We start from the raw sequence: 23,563 nt of genomic DNA, 5'->3' as shown, positions 1-23,563 counted from the left end.
TTATAGAACCAAGAGTAACACAACAAAGTGTCAACGTTAAATAAAAATGAAATATCAAATGTGAAGGGTTAAATGCAAAGAGAAATTGCCTATAGGACCAAATATATAAAAAAAAAGTTCTATAGATTTATCAATCACTTGACAATACAAAAGAATGAGAAAGGAGCAAAAATAGAGGATACTTCAAACTGTTTTTTTTGTTTGTAATCCTCCATAGACTTTATAAAAGAAGCAAACTGGACATTAGCCATTGGCGCATGGACCACAGCTTCAAAGCCCTGAGTTTGGCATTAAGGCTGTCACTCTCTTGCGTTTCTTTTTCTTTTGGAGTGCAGACCAATATAACCTTGATGAGAGTGTTGATACCTAGGAGATCACGTTCGGTGACTGGAATTAGCTGAGGTGATGCCAGCAGACAGCTAGCAGCACACCTGTCACTCACAGGGGAGACACCTTTAATTATGCATAGTGTTGAGCCTTAATTATTTAAAAGAGTGACGAACATAACACCCCCAACCCCCATATAACATTTTCATGGATAGGGGAAATTAGCTAATAAGACCCAAATATTTTGTGGCACCATAAAGTTGATTTCCGTTGTTAAATGAGGAATCTGTTGGGAGGTGCTTTTTGAGTTGTAATAAGGTGCTATTCAAGGTTCAATTTCCATTTTGGGGCACTTTTACACGGCCCTGCAAATTTACTGCTTGGTTTATTGATAAATACCACGCGATAACTGAACGTTTTATTTAGAATTACCTTTTTTGTGTTGCTTCGTTGAGTTGCCTTACAACCATGGTGGTCTTTGTAAAACCACGAGAATGTTGAAACCCGCAATAGGGAAGACAACAAAGATTATCAAGCCGCTCTGTTTAAGCTGCAGTTTTGTCATGCATTGCTGTCCCATGTCATATTATTCTTTTTCTTCATTTTTCAAATTCCCACCAGGCTACTTGTCTGTGAGTGGAGAGTTATTTTAAATCCAGGGTCAGGCGGATGATGAAGGGAAACATTTCCAAGAGAAACCAACTGAGCCCAGAATGGGGTGTTAAAGCAAATCCAAACAAACAAAGCAGCCTTGTGTCTGGGAGATACAGTCTTGTCTGTCTGCATCAGACACCAAACAGACCATGAGATATGTCTCCCAAACCCTGGAGCCAAAACAAGTTTGGTTGTTGTGTGTGAGTCACAGGCACGCTACCAAAGAAAACTGAATCTGAGGGCCGAAGCATTGACGCACTGACAGATGAGGTCTCGGTGTAGCCTGCAGGAAAGTAAAACCTTGTTGGAACTGCGAGTGTTGAGAGCTAGTGAGGAACCATTCCTGGAAGGTTTTCTGTGGTCTTGAAAGTGACATCACTGCCACAGCTACTGTATCTCTGTGACATTTAGCAGTGAAACTCAACAACACCCAATTCTTGGAGTTTGTTTGATCAAAGCAAAACTCTGAACAGTAGAGATGCAGGGGGACTGCAAACTCAAATCAAAAGCAGAACTGCAAGCAAAATCTTTAGTAAACTATTCATCTGTCAATACTTTTTTTAGATAACTCAATGCTTTTATTTTTTTTAAGTCTTTAAAATGTCTGGAAGCTGCCAAATGCCCAGGGCCGATTTTCAACAACTCAAAACTACGTCTTCAAGTGCCTTGTTTTGTCTGATCAGCACACAAAAACCTTTTAAAAAATGTAGGCGCATCCATGATAGCAAGTAAATGGAATTTGAAAAATGATGAGTGAACTTTTGATCTCAACCTAGGGGTCAAATATGGGAAAGACTTGATTAGAATGTGGAAATTTAACATCTGGTACTGTGGTTCCCATTTGTCTTAACATTTGGACCTTTAATGTGAAGCAGTCTGCACATGCAGGTCTGAGATTTTATTTTCTCTTCGTCCTTCTGCTTGTATTAGTCAACAGGATAATAGTAAACTACCTGCCCTAATTATATGAAACTTGGTGGGAGGATCCATTATGACCCAAAGAAGAATTCATTACATAACAGATCTGGATCCAACTCAAGATATAAAGTCCAAAAAATAGAATTAAGTATAAGTAATTTAAATAATTGTGGTTGCAGAATATCATGTTATTTCATAGTTATCTTGTGGTCACCTTTGTGGGTCAAACCATCACGACTGAAACTACTAATCTCATAATGCTTTGCCAACAGGGAAAACTTGTGCAGAGAAAATCATTTCATTCAATTAAATCTCCAGAGCAGCGTCACAAACCAGATAGTAAGAATGTTTTTTTTCCTCGACTAAAGATATTCAGCTTCCAAGGATTATCAGAGAGGAAAAGAAGCTAATATTTTCATTGTTTAATGATAGTTGATTGATTTTCTGTCAAATCATAATTTGATAAACATACAGCATTAGTGCTACAGTACAGTATAGAATCTAGGCAGTGCAGCTGCTTTTTCTGCTTTCTAAAAATGTTTAATGAAAAGGCCAATAAAGCGTAAAAAAAAAAAAAAAAGCTAGGTTAATTTATTCTGAATCACATGGAAACAGATCTTTGGGGTCTGCTTTACATCAGATGGGCCTCTGAAAGATTTCCCTCTCCCAGCTGATTTTGAGACCTTGATTGCATAATGAATTCAACTTACAAGACTCCAGCAGCTGTCTCATTAGCTGCCTCTCCCTCCCTGCATGCATATATTTACTGAATGAGAAAAGAATTGCCCTGTTTAAACTTATCTGGTCAATAATAAACTTTCTTACAGTAGATACTGGATCACACTGTTCAGCTGGAAATGTTGATGTGTTACAATTACCTACCTCTTCCCTCTATATGGTTAAAACTTAAAAAAAAAAAAAAAATTGATATTAGATTTCTATTTAACTTGAAATAAGTTAATAGTGTAACATCAGAAAAATGTGTAAATGTGTATTAGTCTAAAGCCTGGCAGGACAATTATAATTTCCCAGTGTTGTTTTCATTTGGGCTTAGAATAAGATGCTAATGGATTCTATTATCAATGGGAACAAGTTTACAAAGGTTTTAATCCTCGTTACACCGGCTGTAGGTTCGAATCCGACCTCGGCCCTTTGCTGCATGTCATCCCCCACTTTCTCCTCCCAACATTTCCTGTCTCTCTTCTTCAGCCAATAAAAAATGCCCCCCAAAAAATAGCTTTAGTGGCAGGCTGCTAGGCTAGATAGCTAGTTCAATCATCCAATACATTTGGCCTCCAGTTTTACAAAATATAGGAGCATTCAGTTTGTCACTTACTGTTTTAATGAAACTTAAACTGTCGTCCATTTCTTTTATACTGAAAGGATTGCAGATTACTTAATGTTCTCCTTTTTCTTTTACTGATTCGGTGACATACACAAAATGTGTGGGTTGGTGACGCCCTTTCTGGTTTTGGAAGCGTTCTGGTTTTAGTTTGTACTCTAGTTAGCACAGTTCTACAGCAGGCATTGGCTGTATGCAGGAAAACAGTCCTTGGGAACCTAAACCTATAGGCGGTTATCTGACAATGACTTGGCTTCTATAATTCTCAGAAAACAGGAAGCAAGTGAAGCTCACAATGCACTCTAACTTTTTTAGACGTCCTATCTCAACTCCAATTCAATTCTTGCTTCTGAAGTTGCTAATTGGACACACAAAAAAAAAGGCATCCTGAATGTTTACTCAAAAAAGGCCTTAACAGAGCTTAAACCGGTTCCATATTTGACTGATTAGCAATTTTAATTGGCCTGAAGCTGAAAAAGGATTGAGAAACATGATTTCAACTTTTAGGAGAACAAGATAGATTTGTTTTTTTGCCCCCCTCCCCCCCCCAAAAAAAACAAAAACAAAAAAAAACACATAATTGCAGATTTGTCATGTTCGAAGGCTATGATAATTTTGCCCTCAACAGAAACAGCAGATGGTTCAGTGAGTCTGGGCTTCAATTTCTTCCATTCCCACAGCTCTCTATTTAAAGATAGATAGTTGTTCCTAGTTAATGTTCTGGTTAGGTGTTAGCAGATATTCAGTCCGATACCTTTATTATTTCCTAATCTGCCTTCATGATTCAAACTGATGACGTATTAAGGGTGTGAGACTGAGTGGCTAAGGAGGCACAAATGTTTCCATCAAGATGACAGCTCCCAGCAGGTAGAAACATAACAAGCCAGCAAGCACATGAACGATTACATCCCTTCTCTCATCTTCTGCTTGTGTTAAGCTAACAAACCATTACCTAGTCAGAGAGAGAAACAGACCACCCATGCAGCAAGGTGGATCCACACACTGCACTCACAATAGCTGAGCCCATTATGTTGCCATATTGACCGAACTCTCCACAACAGGCTCTATGGCAACCCTGCTGTGTCATTCTGCCTTTAGATCCACTTTATTCATATCCTGTGCTCTACATTGTGGATGCTAATTACGACATGTTATGTTCTCCCTGTACCCTCAGTCTCCCTAGCGACATCAAGCCACCAGACCAAAACATGTTTCTGCCTCTGAGCTTTATTTAGAATATAAGATCCTGAAGATTTATTCCGGTGGTTGATCATATAAACCAAAGACGTACCGTGAGCTCATCAGTGAAATTGATGTTCAGTTCTGCACATCTGGCCTCTCAGTGATACAACACAAATGGATATTCAGTTTTATTACCCTCACAGTGCTTCATCACTTGATGATGGAAAGACGCCTTCTCTGTTTGGTTTTAAAAACATTAAAAAGTACTCAAAACATTATTCCATGCTTTCTGTATGTTTGCAGAATTATTAACAGAAACGTCTTCTTGTTTCTTCCTTAAATTATTAGCGTTTTGTGTATCTGTATTTTTTTTGTTCATTTATAATAATTCACAATAACTAAAAATAATAAACCTATAAATCATCAAGTCCTCTCTCGACCCACCAGGTTTTTGTTATAAAATCATGAGTCATAGGGGAGCTTTTTTGCAAAAGCTTGCAGGGTAATAAAACTAAACTTAATGTTCATGGGATTGCATTTCCTGCTTACAGCCTGTCTGTATTAAACACAACAAATCAAAATTGGATCAGCATCACGGAGCCTAGTGTTAAATATGGTTGGAGCCTGGGGTTAAGGTTGGCACTAAAGGCCCATAATAGTCAACAGTATTCTGTTTTTTTACAAGTGCAGTATAAAACCAAAAGAAATAAATCAGAAAACTTACGGGAACTCTAAACAGCAAATAATTTCCCAGTGATATTTACAGTTAGATGAATTGCTTTTGACCTCAAGTCAAGTTGTTTGGTGAGTTCTTATCATTTCCAGCTGTGGAAAACATAATGCTATGTATAAGTGGCCACTTGTCGTGCTGAGTTTTCTTCTTCTCTTTTAATTTGAATCCTCGGTTTGTGTTTTAATTAAAAGTTTTCAGTGATCCAGTGAGTCCACTGGGTCCGCATCATGGCCAATAAAACCTTGGCTGAGTGGGTCAGGCCTTCGGATGGTGAGACCAATCCAAATTCAATAAACTTTCTTTGTCAGTGGTGTTTTTAAAATTCTCTGTTTGGTTTACAAAAAAATCTCTTGAATTGCCTATTATAGATAATTATTTCTACTTTTGTGTGTGTGTGTGTGTGTGTGTGTTTGTGTGTGCGTGTGTGTAAAGATAACTTATAGGAACCATTCTCTTCAGTATGAAGCTTATCTAAAAGGAATCTAGCTTTAACAGTCCTGATACTGATCTGTTCTATTGGTGTCATCAAACACACAATACCAATCCGATACCAGTGTTGAATTATTAAGCTGTTTGTTTGCGTCAGTGTGTGAAAAAAAAAAACTTGGATCATACTTTGATATGAAGGCAACTTTTAGGCTCGACTTCAACGTTTTGTTTTTTTACTTTGTGAAACAAATGCAACACCTTTACAGACATTGCACGAAGCCTGAGAAGCATAGAAAGCATGACGTACAGCCAAACAGCTGACTTTCAATCTGCAATGTTATATAAATATTGAATTACATGTAATGTATTTATTTAAATCCTCACAAAGTTATACGATCATCTCTCGGTCATCTCTCTTGCCAAACCCTTTATTTCCTGTAATCTCATGTATTTTTTTGGTCATGATCATAATCGATGTGGGAAGTTTCTTGACTTATGTGAAGTGAGAGAAAAAAAAAATCTATTAAATGAATACATGATTTTCACTGACTGCATGAAGTTGTTCAATGTTACACATTATTGAATCAAATAAGAGCAACAGAGAAATGTACTGCTTCACTCTCTTGAGCAGGTGGGCCGCCCCTTTAAATGAATGGTGGGGGGAAACACTGATCTGCCTCCATCCTTCTTCATTTAGACCAAATGGTTGCCTGGCACTCTTGTGACACATGACAAATTGAATGCAAGTAGAGGTAAACATAGAATCTGGGATCCAGTCTGGGATGGGCACTATTCTCACAGGTAACCAACCCATTGACTCTATTTGACTATATTTCAGACTGATATTCCAAAAAGCAGTATGAGCTCAGTTTAATCATAACGGAGCACTGTGGGGCTTCTGAGTGAAGCTTTGATGCCACCGAAAGTGAATAAAACCCACTTTATTAAGATAACAGTCAAAGGGAGCATCAATTAAACACAGAGCTCATTCCAGTGGAATACTGATCAGTAGTTGGATGCGAGCCCATCAGCAGAACCAGATATGAGATGCAATCACTTAGCGAGTGTGCGCTCAGTCGGCGTGTGAAGTGGGAGTCTCATCTCTAAACTGTACTTGACTCCAAATGCTCATGAACTCGTGTGTTTTGGTGTGATTGATTATGCACATTAACATAGATTAGGGGCCGGCCCAGCAACAGAGTGTATTTGTGAGCTCTGAGGAAAAGACAAACCTAATAACGAGGCACAGAGGCTGCATAAATATCCAATAAATATCCACCTTCAGGATTATAATCCACTGGGAAAAAATGGTTATGTAAATACTGAAAATGACAGACTTGAATGTTTCACCCAAAAAAAATCACTGAATCAGTAGAGTGAGGGAAGTGTAATGTTCGAGTACAAGCCTTCAACTTGAACGTCTCTCATATCAAATTCGAGACACAGCAGGCTGAAATAAATAAGGATTTTTGTTTTAGAGAGCATGGTAACGTGTTGTAGTCTTTCAAGCTAATGTTTGAACAAAAAATAACACATTAAACGAGAATGTTCATGAGAGAGGCCCAGCATATCGCTGCGTGTAATCTTCAAATAGCTCAAAAAGAATCTTCCCGCCGCACTTCTCCTCATCAAACCCTCTGACAGATTTGGGTCTCCTGCTGCGCTGTGATGAAAAGTGTGCTTTTACATTCACAGTGGTTGCTGCAGTAATTGGTCACTTAATATTTCCTCCTTCTCTCGGGCAACAACATTGAGGGAATCGAATAAACGAGCTCCGTGCTCTCTGTGAGTCTGTTAATTTTTTACACCCTGCCACTCATAACAGCCCTTACATTTACTCTGAGAGTGGTTACAATGTGAGTAGGCTCTCATGGTCTTCATGTATATTTTAGTTTCTTATTAGACATAAAATGCAAGCAGCTAGACTCTCCATCTGTGTTGCAGGCCTGTTCAGCTGTGCGGTATGTTCTATTTAAAGTCGCAGGGAGCTGAGCACTGTGTACTATGTTGTGTGTGCCTGTGTGTGTGCACGTCTGTGTATTTACAGTACATGTTCTGCTTCACTACCATCAGGCTCATTACACAAACCTCTCACACTCCCTTTGTCTTTGCAAACAAGCCCAGCAGTGTGACGAAGTGAACCTTGCCCTTTTGTAGCGTGTACAGCACAGGGAGTAATGTGACAATGATGTGACTCCTGAGAGTGAAAAAAACAAGCAGAAAAATAATGTTTGTAAAAAAAAAAAAAGAAAAAAAAAAAAAGAAGAAGCTTTGTAAGAGCACAACGGTTTAAAGGAAGAGGAGTTTGTAGGGGGAGATTTCGTAATGATGGGAATCCCTCATCGTATACTGGACATGTTGTCATCTGGCAGCACACTGAAGCTCTCACCAGGAGTAAAGAGATTGAAAAAAAAATGGATAAAAATGCCACTCTAACAAGCCTACTGGGACCTCAGCTGCCTGCTTTTCTGAAGAGGGAACAGCTTGTCTGATCTAAAACCCCTTTTAAAAGGCTCCAACAGAAACCGCCTGCTGCGCGTCACATAAATATTCTGTACACTCGATCCATAGCAACGGCTTTCTATATGAGTTTGGTCATGTGCGATCATTAGTCTGGGCTGTTGGGATTGTATAAGAAACAAAGTAACAAGTAAGAGTCGGAGCAGTCATTGAAAGGGAACAGGATTCTCGAAGGTTTATCCATGGAGGCTTAATTAAACAGACCCACATATTCTCATTAATGCTCCACTTCACATTCATATGGCTACATACCAAATTTATAAACAACCAGGTTTTTTTTGTTTTTTGTTTTTTAACAGCGTATTCTCTCATATTGTTTAGAGAGAACAGGTCATCACAGGCCAAAGAAAGTTTCATTCTAATCAGGTCACGTAATATCCTGTAGTATTGCTGCAGGTCTGTGTGTGTCAATATGTTTTAATACTCATGTGTATCCAAGCGCACACACAATCAAAATCATCACAGGAGAAAACGTGTCCTGACATGAGGTGGATCCCTGTGCTCAGACAAATCACACCTATTGCTATCTTTTTTTTTTTCAGGGGTTGCATGTTAGCTGGTGGTGTATCCTGAAGCTGGCGCTGAACCAGAGGGAGAGTCACGCAGATTCTGGGTACAATTTGACCCTCCAAATAGTCATAAGAGTTGTTTCTAATTTGAGGTTGACCGGAACAGTTGTATCTGCCCAAATGATCCTGTATTGTGAAGAGAGTACATCTTAATGTGATCTTAATGTAAGGTGTCATTTGGAATCTTTCTGTCTTCAAAACCTTAAAATCAAACATTTGTTATTCTCATTTTTTAAATCCCGTTGTTTGAAAGGTGGAGTGTTGAAATAATCAGACAACAGAAAAACGTCCTCTTCTTTTGTCCCTTAAATTTAAAGATTTATATGAGTAGAGGATGTAGATTTGAACATGAAAACTGTCTAAAGACATCAGGTAGCATTAGACTATTGCTGTACTAACAGTCTTGTAAAATTATTTTCCTTGTTACATAGTTCTTTCTATTTTATGTTATTTATTGTTTTTTCTTTGGCCTATTGGTGTGCAAAATTAATGGATATGGTGGTGGCTTCCATTTTTTAAACATCCCCCCTGAAGAAAATTCAATTAGCATCAAAATGACGTGATTATTAAGGATTTGTTTATCCAGCATGTGAGATTTCAAGCCCCTGGAAAAGCCAAACTGAAATCATTGAAAATGTACTTTTAATCAGACATAAGTCAAAGTGTGGTGGCACAGTAGAAGATGTGCTTTATTTCTCTCTACTTGTGCTTCAAATTATTTACATCTGATGCTTCCAAAGGATCACAAGCTATCTTTATCCTACTTAGCTTGTCAGAAAACAAAACAAATGTCACATTTAACGATAACGTCAAGAACAAAAGGTAAAAGCCAGCGAGCACATCGTCCTAGGTGCAGCCAACTACCAGGCCAGATGTGTGACTAAATAGACGTATTACCAATACACTGACTTATTGTTATAAATTATGAATTCTACAATTATTAACTTGATCCTGTTATGACAGGAACCATTAGCTTTAACTCTGCCATGATCTTTCAACATTAAACTTCTCATCATGTCTTTATGAGAAACATATTGCCCAACTGGACGTTTTTAATCTCCATCCAAACGGAGATTTTTCTGCACCACAATTGGCACCAAGAGCTCACCAAAACAGCTTGTAAATAGTTGAAGAAACAAAAGAAATGAGTAAACGGTGATGATGCAACAATAAACTGGATGGGATCCAGCGTTGCATTGTCCCATCACAGCAAGAGAAAAACATTGATGGCTTTCTATGGACTTGTTTTCTTCTTATATGTGGTTTCCATCCAGCTGTCAGCTGCTGTCGGCTGCTCAATAATTCAGGACTTTGGCTTTGTAATGTGTCCCATGCAGCTTCTACGGAGAGGATGTTTTAACTTTCTTTGCACAGCCTCACAACTTAAGCCCTCAGTGGTGTTGGGGTCATTTCAAAGGGAAATTTGAAATTGAAGTTGTGTCATAAATCATGGAGGTGAAGATTTTATGGTTTAGGGGAAGAGGAATATATTTTCCAAATGGTTTAAACATCCTTCTTTGTGTAAATCTTATTCAGACAGCCACAGCTTTGGTGTCTCACATTACAGCCTCCCTTAAATGATCATCCAAGTTTCTCTTTCACATGTGGCTGACATTGAACAGCCTCAAAGTCACATTCAACTGCAAAGTGTTACATACATTATTAACTTTTGTGAAGCCTCTGCCAAATGCAAATGGTTCATTGACAGAGCTTGTAATAAATTACTGTAAACTCCACCTTTTACCTGTGAGTCAGGGACAGAGACCGTTTATGTGGGTGTCCCCTGGTGCTATTAAAGGAATAAATCTGCTCAAGTACAGAAGCAGCATGGCTTAGCACAATGTGCTGATGTCCCCATTAATCTCACTTGGAATCAGAGGACAGATAAATGTGACGCAGCACTAAAGGTAACTGTGCATTGATACTCAGCTTGAAGAAGAATAGTTCACAAACTCCCATGATGCATCATTTACAAGCAAACGGCTCGTCAGCAAGTTTTACAGTCAAAACTGTGTACGGTATGCTGAAGGAGCAAGTTCTGTGTAAATCATTAAATATTTGGTGAAAGCATCACTTTCTCTTAAAACATCAGACTTTAATGCACTCTGAGCACTTTTGGCCATTTTTTTAACTGGCTTTTAAAAGTTGGTCTGAATGAGACAAACGGATAAATTACACATATTTGTAAGACATTGATTATATTTCTGAATTAAATAGTTGATATAATGCATACGTTTGTTATATGTGAAGAAATTGTAAGAAAATAATTCGGGCTGCATGTAACATTTCCCATTTCTTACAGTAGAGGTAACCGTTTAAATTCATGAAAAAAAAGTTTAAACTGAGCTAAATATTATTGGATCACTTACTGGTTATTGCTAACATTATATTCTATTTTATGTTTGCTAGAAGATGGATTTTTTGTGTTTTCATATTTAGTTAAGATTTAGTCAACTAGCAGTTTGCTCCCATTATTTTGTTGACTTTATTTTTGCCAAAGACTTACAAAGTTATTTCCTTTCTATTCATGTCTTCATTTAAACACCAACTATATTGAAAAAAATCTGTTCCAGACTCTTTATGTTACTTTCCACTTTCTCCTGATGATGTTCTTGTTTATTTAAGTCCTTAATGGTCTATCATTGAGGAACAAATCACATTTTTTTCTTAAGCTCAGGATGACTTTTCCAAGTTGTATGCAATAGCAACAGTTCAAAAGGCTTCTGTTTAATATCATGGAAAACAAATTGAAGCAGCATATTGTAACATTTGAGAAGGGGAAACTAGGTAACCACTGGCATAATGGCTTTATGGACCTCATTTTGGGCTCAATGATACTGTAATGCAAAGATAAAATGTGCTCTAAATATAACATCCAAGTGCAACAACATCCTCTGCTTAAAGTAGAAACAGTCTCCACAATAGAGATTTATGCAAAAAAGGGACAACTTAGAGCCCTGTCTTGCCAGAGTGCCAAGTTCCATTCAAATCAATGTCTAAGCCTTCTTATTAAACAAACCGCAGGATGGATTTTAGAAGGCATCTTGTGCGCTCACTGCAAGACAAGCTGTCCACTCAGTGGGGTGGAACTTCCTGACCCCTTAAATCTAATGGTTAATCTTTGCTCTTGTTCTCATCAGGAGTCCTGACTCTCCGAGCAGCAGCCATGTGAGTGGAGCTCTCGCACAGTAGAGGATGTCCATGTCCATCTAGAGAAGAGCAGCCTCCCTCCTTTCCTTCCTCCCTCCCTCTAGCTCCCTTCCTTCTTCCCACATGAGGAGGAGAAGATGACTATCACCAGCCGGCAGTCCTTCAATGTCCTGACGGTCATCTTCCTGCTGCTGTCCACTGCAGGTCTGTAAAGTTTACGGAGAGCTTATCAGCCCTCAAAAGGTCATGTTTTTCTAAAGACACTCATATGAGCGTTTCAGGGTTGGCACAGGCATGCTAACAGCAGTTTCTACAATCTTTGGATGCTCCAAAATCTGTTTTTCTGTCGTTTTCTGGTTTAGCCAGCAAACGACCTCAGAGGACACAATTTTAAGGATGGAAGTTGTTATCTGATGGCCAAAAGTTCAGTCAGAGACACTCACCATCAAGGAGCTTAAAAGCATTTTTTGCCCCAAAAAGAAGTGCTCTTGGCGGGAAAAGCTCTGAATCTTAGGGTGCTCTCAAAATTAGGCCATGCAGCGTAAAAATGTGAAGAGGGAGCATTCTATCCCCGAAAGAAGAAAAAAGAGAAAAAACTCAGCCAGCACAAATTTCTGAGCAATGGAATATATATATATTATGCACAAGGGAAAAGATGCCAACTCAAGACTTCAAAATGACAAAATAGGGCAGGAGAAGGATGGAGTGTTGGAGGAAGAAATCAGTTCAGCAGGAGCATAAAGAAGGTTGGAATAATCCACCTCATTGAAGAGGAGTTGAACAACCTTTTAATTTGAATGCATGAAAAAATATAAATTCATTGCCTGCCAGGGAGAGGGTGCAACACCTGGATTCCATCCTTAAAGAGAATACATTTGAACTTTCAATTCAGATTTCTTCTGACTAAAAAATGAAGGAGATGATTTCTATGAAAATAAAATAGATGATGATCCTGACCAACACATCCTGAGCAGTTGCAACTTGGGTCATGAAACATTTTTACATAACTTCCTTAATTTACGTGAGGTAAATCTTTCTTTCTCAAGCTACACATGGGGCTAAGTCTCTCATCTCCTGCTTTTTTTCCATCTGACCCAACTTCCTCCGAACAGAAACCTTCTCTGTCTTTATTCTACAACTGACCCACACCTTTAAGGTCTTCTATCATTTCAACTGCTGCTACTGGGTACAGCTTACCAATAAATGTAAATGATGTAAATGTAATCCATAGCAAGCTGCCTGGTAAGGCGACTTATATTGCTGTATCTTTGTCAGACAGTCTGGATTTATTTGTTTTTTTAATTCCCAAGATCTCAGGTTATTCAAAAGATTTCTCATGGTCAAATTACAATTTCCTCCAGTCAATGACAGCACGCAGGTGAGTTTAGGAGTGGATAAAATTCAGTGATTGGATGCGATTCAAACCAGCGAATATGACAAACAGAGGCATAGAAGAAAAATATAATGATAGTGAGGTGAAACACCAAGCAGATAACGCTTGTTTCTTAAACGAGGGTGAACCTTGGGTTAACTTTCACCTGTGCTCCGCTATCTGTTGGACAGGCGTGTGCCAAACACTGACGGTTAGCTTGTGTTAGCGTGTGGTAGCTTGAAGTGAAGGTAAACACTGCGACCTCCAGTGAGTGTGAGCTTGTAGGGGGCGATGAGCCCAGAAGGTGGTGCCCAGTTTGAATGTTGTGTTTACAAGCTGCAACGAACAAAGCTGTACCTTTAATTGTCTTTGTAATCTCTTTGTTAACTTGCTCTTTCCTTACAAATGTTTGGATTTATTCCCTATTGTATATGAAACAATATAATGCTGACAGCAGGAGGGATGTAGCTCACAAATATTGAACATATCTCAACGTGTTTTTTTTATTGATCTTATATCTGGTAGAGTAGAACAGTTTTTCTTAAACCTCAAATATATTATTGTAATAATGATATAAAACTGTGGGAAAAAAAGAACAAAAACTCACACTTGAAAAGCAAGAACCAGCTCATGTTGCTTCCTAAATGATTGATTTTTGTTTCTTGACAAGTTAAACGTAAACAGAATGAGGCTTTTTTTCCCTCAGCTGTTCATTTATTATTCACAGCAAGAAGGTGCACCATGCTTGTCTTTAGTTAAGGGGATAATAAATCAGTTATATTGCTTCGGCTACCTTCAAATGAACCATTTGTGAGTAAATATCTATTTATTTGTAGATGAACGCTGATTAAAATACAGTTACAACACAGCAAACATTTCCTGGATGTTCCAGAACAAAGAAAACAAACTGTGCGTGTGATTGAAGCGTTTAATAAACGAATGGGATGTGTGAGTTCTGACTGATGCCCAAATGTTGCCTGTTTTTCAGGGAAGCTGGAGACGGCCATAGCAGTTCTCAGACCGCAGGTTGTAAACATACTGTAGTGCAAGAGCCAAGCTGTTAACTGTATCCTAAATTTCAAGAGGTGTTAATGCAATTAAGCAGGTGGGTGTGTTTACAACAGCACGGTCTCCAGAACCAGCTGTTGTTGATTTGAGAAGCCAGAGACTTCCCCTGAACCGTTCTCTTTCCAGACCTTTAAATCGTGCATCGTTAGAGGACTTTATGGCTCGCTTCCTATGTCGAGGGCATCCGTTTCCTTATTGCGAGTTCAGGTGCTTACAACTGCTGACCCTCACTTTATATGCAAGGATTTATTGGAGATAAACAACTTGAACAGTCCATACGAAGGTCAGATGAAGAGTTTTCTCCCACCATATTTCCATCCTTGACATGTTATCCCGCGTGTCCTCGTGTGCTGCTTCATTTTGGTTCTTCTCGCGCTGACATAGGGTTGTGGAAGGGAAGATGGCCGGCAACACAGAGCTCATTATAACCTGAAAGAGCTCTTCCCTTTCAAATGCTGATCTGTCTCCCGTCTGGGATTACTGACAGACTTCAAATCACACCGCAGCATAAGTTGACCTTGAACTGAATCCCAGCTACAACACTTTTACCGACCCCACTGCCAGATTTTATAGGCTCCACAGATGAAAGAACACACACACACAAGACAAAGACAAATCAATGGAAATGGAACAATAGTGTGCGCTCAGTAGACGTAGTTGCATCAATGGATTTATGCTTAAAAGAGAATGATCAAGCAAAAAGAAACAAACAAGATATTTTTATGACAGATTTAGCAAATGACACAAATAGAGCCTAATTTAGACGTGAGCATGGATGATATCATCATCTGATTTTAGCTCCTGGCACTTGAAAATAACATCAGCCTGTCGGCAAATCAGTCACATGAAAGTACAGAAGATAAATGCCAAAGATGTTTGTGTGGTAATTAAAAATTACAGTAACATTATAACATAAAACTGTCTATTTGGGAGAGAAGACAGCTCTGTCTTTATATTGAGGAATATTTTAGGATCACCTCTATGTGTTTGCATCCTAAAGGTTTCATTTGAATGAGTCTCAGTTGTGTTCTGATTTTGGACAACTATTGGGTTACTTTGATGAGAATGTCTTGTTGTCTTATGTTCACATTTCAATAGCGTTAATTCATAACTAATGTTATCTTAAGACACTTTTCCACAAGCAGTTAAAAGACCTTAGTCTCTGTCATATTACCCGTCATAAGACCCAATGTTTATCCATCATGAGCCTTGCAATGAGCAACATTAAGGAAAGTGACAGTGGCAAGAAAAAACGTCCTTGTAAGAGGCAGAAATCTTGGAAAAAACCTGACTCATGATGAACAGCCATCTGCTGACACTGCACCGGCTTTGAAAATTGGGATAGAGATAGAAGGAGACGCATTGTTGTGATTTGTTCATTTTTTTGATGTTGTTTCTCTGAACATGTGCGTTCTTATTGGTTATATTGGCCAGGAAAATCTTTTAAAAAAAAAAAAACACTGACAACTCCAATAAGGCTTTCCTGATTTCATTTTAGATCATCTAAAAAATTTTATTCACACACAGGACTGAGTTAAGATGTGCAATAAAGACACATTCTGAGCAGGCTGACACTCTACTGTGCTGTTTCTAAATGTCTAACATGCAGCTTATAGGGGGTGACCGTAGGCAAACTGTTGTGTATTCATTATTGGTGTCACTGCTTATAATAGAAAGTGAAAAGGTGCTAAAAATGTCAGACTGATTAGTAATGAAGGTGTTGAGCAAGTGGGTGTAACTTCAATCAGCCACGTAATTTGACTCCCATTGTATCTGGGTCATTCCTTTCTCTGACAGATTGTGTAATTTGTAATTACCAGACAACGTCTCGGCTACGGTGAAAGTATATTCCTGTGAGTACTTTAAAGCTAAGGTTTATTTGTTGCCAGATTTCATAACAAAGACAATATTGCTTTTCTTGACCCTTCGTGAAAGAAACAATGCATTCATTTATCATGCCTTCCTAAAGCTGTAGGGACTTGAATGCACAGCAACAGAGGAATGCAAATAAGAAGTGCATTACTTATACAAAAAATATTAATATTCTTCATTATGTATTGCAAGCTCTATTGTCCTCCTGTATGATTCCAGCTGCCAAAAACAAGTCTGAGTATATTAATGCGAAAAGCTTTAAAGAACAGGTGATGAGATGCTTCAGCCCTGCTTGTGGACAAAAAAATACTCTTTGCTTTTATCTCCTCTGGTGTTAAACATTACTCCGACATCACCAAAGAGCAGCCTCTAGAAATGTTTAATGTAATTCTGAAGGGAAAAATTCTGCAACTGGTCTCAGGGGCATAATAGATGCTTCTATGCAGAAGGATACGTTTTGCACAATGACCTACAAAGTAAGATGCACTGTTTCCTTTTGGAATTAAAGGTTACAGAGACAATGCCATCAGCGCCTGCATTCTAAATGTGATGGGTGCTATCTGATTACTTTGCAAGTACACCGTTTTTTTCTGTTCCTACAGTACACCCATATAATTACATGCACCCTCAATCTAGTTGTGTTTTTCTTCTGAGGCTTTCAAAGAAAACAAAATGTGTTCAGTACTCTGCTGGCTGCTGCTGCTGTTTGAACAAATCTTCCTCTAAAGCGGTTTTTCATTAATAATCCACACATTTTTACACCTGAAATCTTTCTCTTTCTCCAATCTGCAGCTTTATCGGCCCATTACAGAGTGTGTGAACCCTACGACGACCAAAAGGGGCGGCCGCACTTCGGCTTTCACTGCCCGCGCCTCTCAGACAACAAGAACTTCATGTTCTGCTGCTACCGCAACAACACCGCATTCAAATACTGCTGCAACGAGACCGAGTTTCAGATGGTCATGCAGATCAACCTCACCACCACCTCAGACGGTTATGCACACAAGTAAGTAAAACAAAGCACAGGCACCACGATTTATCACATTTTGAAAGCACTCCTGTCATTTCATTATGACCTAGAAAAGTCTAATGGGTGTACAAACCCCCACTGAGGCTGTCTCTTCAAGAACAGGAAGTATTTAAAAAATGTACATCTGGATCTGAATCAAGATATAAAAGATACAGGACAGTAAGTTATGTTGATTTTGGAGGAAAATCAAATCCATGGTTGGTCAAACAGAACTGCCAGTCACAGGCTAATGGGCCCCTCCAACAGAATGTTTTATATCGTGTGTTGAAAAATTACAGAGCCCACAGTGAGAGTAAGGGATACTTCCATCATTTTTGTGGCAGAATCTGCGGTTAGAAATAAGATGTCAAAAATTTACAGAAAAAATGCCAATCACAACTTCTGTGAAAACAAAATATCAAGACCATTATTGTTTTCTTGACCATCGGACAGAAGAATCCAAATTTGTTTGACGATGAAATATAACGAAACAAAACAGCAAATCCTCACATTCAAGAGGTTGGAACCTCCCTCCAGTGTCACTGGTGGACAAATTATCATCCATCAATGCCACTGTCAAGAATTTGTGGAGCTCTGCCTAGTTGTGTGACAGAACCAAGGAGGCTTGAACAGCTGCTACCTGTAAATACAGAGGCCTGTTAGTTTACATATACAGCCTGACTTCTCAATATCACCAGACAGTGGTGATTATTTTTACTTCTCTCCAAATTAAGGAAAGAACAGGTGATGAGATGCTTCAGTCCCACTTGTCGAGAGAAAAATACTCTTTGCTTTTATCTCCTCTGGTGTAAAACACAAATCTGGCATCACCAAAAAGCAGCCTCTAGAAATGTTTAATGTAATTCTAAAGGGAAAAATTCTGCAACTGGTCTCAGGGGCATAATAGATGCTTCTATGCAGAAGGATATGTTTTTGCACAATGACCTACAAAGTAAGATGCATAATATTGTGATAATATAATTGTCTCTTGGGATTGGCTTAAGAATATCTAATCGCCCTCCTCCACAGAAATCGGTTGGACTGGAGCCAATGAGACTGAAGATGAAAACAAAGTTTAACCAGGTCTCTTTCTCCACCTCTTGGTTCAGACGACGTGAGGCTTGTGTTTCGAGAATGAATGCCGTCTAGTTGATGCTCGTTCTCTAACACAAAAATGCATACAAAACAAAGGCTGGCTGGTGGTGTTAGGGTGAGGGCTTACCTCCGATCAGCAGTCAGCAGCGAGCTCAGACTATCAGCTCTCACACATGCAGCCAGCCCAAGCACAGTCTCTTTCTCAAGTCTTGTAGTTGTTACAGGTTGGCCTAACCTAAAGGAACAAAAACGAGAGGTGGTGAAGGTCCGTCTACACGTTTGCTTCTGTGTCGTGTCACATAAGGTGATTCACAATGGTTCAGCCAAACTCAAAAGAGGAAGTCATGCTTACTAAGAGACTGTGGAACCTAACACTTGTTACTGAACACTAGTGCTTCATTAACACACTATAAGAAGCCTAAAAGTTCTTCTATAGGCCAGGAAGAAACTGTACATCTAAAATGAAATCTGTTTTCTAGATTTTAAAGGTATCCTAAAAAAACCACAAACAAGGACTAACACATAACCTCCTTGGGTAGAGAGTTTTATGTGGAGCGCTATGGGGAAACAAACAGATTCAGTTGCGTGGCGTTCCCTCAGATGAGATAAAAACAGCTGCTTCAGTCTGCCTGCTCACAAATGTTTCGCTCCCTTGACGGCGTCGCTCTCGTTGACACCGCTTGCCTCTTGCTCAGAGGGTTTGCTGACATTGATCTACACCTACAGAGGCATTCAAAAGCAGCTCAGAGATGGAGCAGATGCTGAAAGCAGTTGTTGTTGTTATAAGAGAGAGGCGCCGCTACATGAGCTCACAAAGGCAGGTGTTAAGTGCTAGCTGTTATCTCAAGTATCACTATGTTACACTATCATAGTACAGTTGTCCATGCAAGTACTTTTAGTGTTATAAATAGTTTACAAATGCAAATTTGTTTTCTTTTAATTTACGAGTATGGTCTTTCAGTTTAAAAGGAATGACATATTGGTTTTATGTAGAGATTTAGAAACGCTCTCCCTAAAACCCTGCCCTCATACTCAGACCTGCTTGCACTTTGCTAAGCTCTGCTTTTGTCAAAATAACCCGCTTGCAGGTCACATTACCTGAATATTTTCTGTCTTTAATGAAATTTTCTGAACAATGCTGTAAAATGTTTTACGAGTTATTATACTCTTTTGTATAGTTGGTGCACTGACCGGAATACTCTTTCATACCCATCAACATTTCAGAAGTTTCCGAGGCTGATACAACTGCTGGTATATATGAATGTTGGAACAACTTGAATATGTAATACACTCAAACTGAGATACCACACTCCTGAATAAAGATGATAACAAAAAAAGCGGCTATGATATCATGGTAGCTGTTCACAGAGGACACACACAACAGAGGACACACTTATTCGTTGCAGTATAAGCAGATTTAAGCTGAGTGATGGATGCAGAAAAATGAGCCTCTTGTTCTGTGTGAGCTCTCAGTGGGAGATTTAGGTGTCCAAAGCACAGCTCTCTGTACTAATGCCCTCCCAGCATGCCTCTGTCTCAGACCGGCCACACTGCCCTGCAGCAGGTCGTGATATTTCATTTTAGTGTCAGATGGCCTGTCAGGCCACTCTTTCATCCTGGCTCACAGGGCGTTAGGACTGAGGGAATGATATTTACCACCACAAGCAAGTTAAACTGGTCATAATTCTGCTCTCTGCTCACACTGCACTGTTGAAATGATATTACTGTATAGCTTGAAATTGACTGCAGTTCAAGGTAAAATAAATAAATAAAGGTGTTAGTCCTCTGAGGGTTTCCCCCTAGCCGTTTAAATTTTACAGAGTGGTTTATATGCTGCAGAATCCAAATAGATCCAAAGAAGAGTCACCTCCGAGAAAAATGTGTAAAGCAACAAGAAAAGCTGCTGACCTTTGACAGATAATCAATTGCATCTACTTCTCTTCCTTTAGGAGATGGTGTTAAGCAGTGTTGGATAACATTAGTTTCAGCTGTGTGGTCATGAACGATCTATCTAAGAACTGAGCACATAATGCTGTTTACCTACTCTAAGGTTCACATAATGCTACGTTAGAAATCCTGATACCTTCACAAATGACCTCAGTAAGATTAAGATAAGAGATTTACTTTATTGATCCCTGCAAGGGGAAATTTCAGTTTTTACACTCTGTAGTCATGCAACACACACATAGGCTGAAGTATATACACACATGCACACAAACAGAATCCTATGGACATGCACTAAGGGAGAGATGTCAGAGTGACGGAGCGGCCCACAGTGGGCCCCACCACCTGAGCAGGTGGTGGGGTTTGGTGCCATGCTCAAGGGCACCTCGGCAGTGCTCAGGAGGTGATCTGGTACCTCTCCAACTACCAGACCAACTGCCATACTTGGTCGGCACCGGGACTTGAACCAGTGACCCTCCGGTTCCCAACCCAAGTCCCAGACATTCAAACTAAATTATAGTTAAATGTCTCAGATGCACAAGTGAGAAGAGGTAAATGAAGTTTAGAATACATTTAGATGTGAGTGCAGGGGTAGTTCTAACCTGCCTAAGTGCTCATTTGAGCAGCTCACATGTTCAATTTGATGTCATTTATTCAGATAAATATCCCGAAGGCCACATCAATTTCAGACAGAAGCGGATTCCCTCCTTGACTGACTGACTCAATTAGAAGCATTTGGACATAAAAATGTTTGAAGAGCTTCAATCAATGCAGTCAAAAGAAAGAAACCATAAAATATCCATAAACGAGGAATGTCCAACTAAATAATTCTCTATTCTGAAGTTAAATTCTTTCATAACTGAAAGCATAATAAATCTTTGGTTATGTCAAGAGGAATTGAATATGATAGACTCCCTTTCACTTTGCCTGGGAGTCCCAGACTTAATGTCCTCAGCTCCCTAGAAACAAAGAACTGAGGATATTTAGCATCACTGTTGTGACAAATGCAGTTCATTTGCTGTACTTTAATAGATGACGATGGACTAAAAGAAAGTGTTCCCAACATATATTCAGCTGGATCATGAAAAACACAAGGACATTAGTAGAGGTGAAAATGGAACCGATTCTTTTTATAAGCCATTAAGAGACGGATGAAAAGGGTTAAATGTTTTAATTAAATACTCGGCCCAATTTAAGAAGCAATATGTGTTTGTAACTCTTTAACTAGTATTTCAAGGGTCAATTTGAGGAATGTTTATGTTTTGCCACATGAGCAGCAAACATTGGCAGCTTTATTGTGGCTTCTGGGAATTAAGATCCAAGTTTAAGTGTATCTGGATGGCAGCCATGTTGATTACATTGTGCTAATACTCTCAGTCTGTCTCCGTTTCACAGTAATTATACAGCCCTGGTCGGCGTGTGGATCTACGGCTTCTTTGTCATGGTGCTGCTGGCGCTTGACTTCCTCTACTACTCAGCCATAAATTACGAGCTGTGCCGGGTCTACCTGGAGAAATGGGGTCTTGGGGGACGCTGGCTGAAGAAGGCCAGGAGTCAGTGGCACAGGTCCATGCCGGAGGAGAGCGAGGCCCAGGCTCAAGCCCAGCCCATGGTCCCCAGCCACTACCAGCCCAGACACAGCCTAAGAGGGGAGAGCCACAGCCCCACGCTCCTGCCCTACAACACGTCCACAGCATGGTGAGTCACTGTTGGTAACATGATTACTGCCAATCTGCAGTTTGGCACATGTCGCTGCAAGAATGAGCAAATAAGGAACCAAAGATTCTGAGTCACAAATGTCCTGGGTAACCACAGCTGGTGTCTACATGGGACAGCTGGCAATGTGCAAAGAATTTATACAAGACAGACAGGTAGCTGGAGAGGACAGTTGGGCTGTTGTCATCAAGAAACTCCCAAACTACAGATTAGTCTCAAAGGGATTTAAGTATGAATATCAAACTGGGGTATAACTAAAAGTCAAAAATACATCAATTAAATGCATTAGGTATTATATGGAATTAATCTTTAATGATATTTGTAATAAAGCTTTAGAATAAAAGCAAAACTATTAAGTGAAGCGTTGAAGGTTTGCCTCTTGCCTTGATAGGTCTCTTAAAAGACGATGAGACCAATTACAGAGCTGAGACGGACCACTTTCACAGCTGGTGAAAAGAGAATTCATTCATTTGAAACCCAAAGGAAATGAAAGAAATGATAATTGATTTTAGAAGAGCTTCTCCTCTCTCCCTTATTATTATGAACAACAAATCATTGAAATTTACAACTGATATAAGTAAGTATCTGGGCACAGTTACTGACGACAAATTGACGTGGAACACTAACACTAGTGCAAGATTTGCAAAGGCTCAGCAGCGTCTCTTTATTTTTTTTAAGGAAACTCAGATGTTTAAATGTTGACAGCACCATGCTGACATTTTTTTTTCAAACGCTTCATTGAAAGTGTACTGACCTTTTATAGTCAGTGTTGGGAGTGGGGGGGGGGCATAGTCCGTGCATAGTAAGAACAAACTAGACAGGGTTGTTTCACGAGGTAGGAGAATAACAGGAAAACCAATGTGCAGTATTTATTTCCTAACAGACCGTTACACACTGAATTAAGTTTACAGCAGACCCACAGCATCCCCTTTGGTCTGAGTATGTACTCTTCACTTGGGGGGCGCTGGTACAGAAAGCCCTGGATGAAAACAAAGAGGTATCACTTCCTTTGTACAACAGAGCATTCAGCTGCCCAACAGGCTCTGACTATACAGTATGAACTCAGAAGTTGGCACTAGTCTGCACTTTATTGAACTTGCTACTCGACATCTCTTACATGGAAAAACGTGATGCTATAATTATGTATTTTTGAATGATTTTAGTCTCCCGTTTATTGCGTGATGTCCTGTGTGCTTGTTGCTGTCTTTGAAGTTCATGTTGTTTTGCTCTTGGTAAAAGACAAATTCCCCTCTGGCAATAAAAGTTGAATTAATTTTCTTTTAAATCTTTCATTACTTAAGGGCCATCAGAGCGTAGCCTGGAAATGGTAAAATCAGTTAACCGTGACAATGTTTTAACAGCACACGCAGCTATAGTGTGGGCTTCATTATGCACTACTATTGTTTGATGGACTTAATTAGGCAAAGAAGCCAATGTTCAGGTCAGAGCTGCTGTCAGACCTCCACTGCAAGAATGTAATCCACTTTCAAACTTAGCAGGTTTATTTTGGTTTCAGACAAAACTTCTATACTTACCAAGCCAATATCAATGGTGATCAGTTTCTGGTCACAGACAATAAAAATGTTTAAAACACTGAGGTCATACAAATGGACTAGGGCAGTAAATACAACTATTTACCTTTCTTATTATTGGTGTATAGAGG

General features: G+C 39.3%; 1 protein-coding gene across 2 annotated transcripts in view; it reads left to right on the top strand.

Annotated features, from left to right (window-relative positions):
* The window catches only part of shisal1b (shisa like 1b), a 44,236-nt gene that overhangs the window by 8,376 nt on the left and 12,297 nt on the right, over positions 1–23,563 (top strand). The window contains exons 2-4 of one of the 2 annotated variants that reach the window (XM_065957020.1): positions 11,815–12,028; positions 16,929–17,142; positions 21,580–21,882. In XM_065957020.1, the coding sequence (XP_065813092.1) occupies positions 11,962–12,028; positions 16,929–17,142; positions 21,580–21,882 (584 nt within the window). In that variant the 5' untranslated portion in view covers positions 11,815–11,961. Of the gene's footprint in view, positions 1–11,814; positions 12,029–16,928; positions 17,143–21,579; positions 21,887–23,563 lie in introns of those variants that run through there. The other variant, XM_020645880.3, reaches the window with a different exon arrangement.

This window comes from Labrus bergylta, chromosome 7 (genome assembly GCF_963930695.1).
Source record: "Labrus bergylta chromosome 7, fLabBer1.1, whole genome shotgun sequence".
In the NCBI taxonomy this organism is placed as follows: Eukaryota; Metazoa; Chordata; class Actinopteri; order Labriformes; family Labridae; genus Labrus; species Labrus bergylta.
This window is presented reverse-complemented; position numbering and strand designations above follow the sequence as displayed.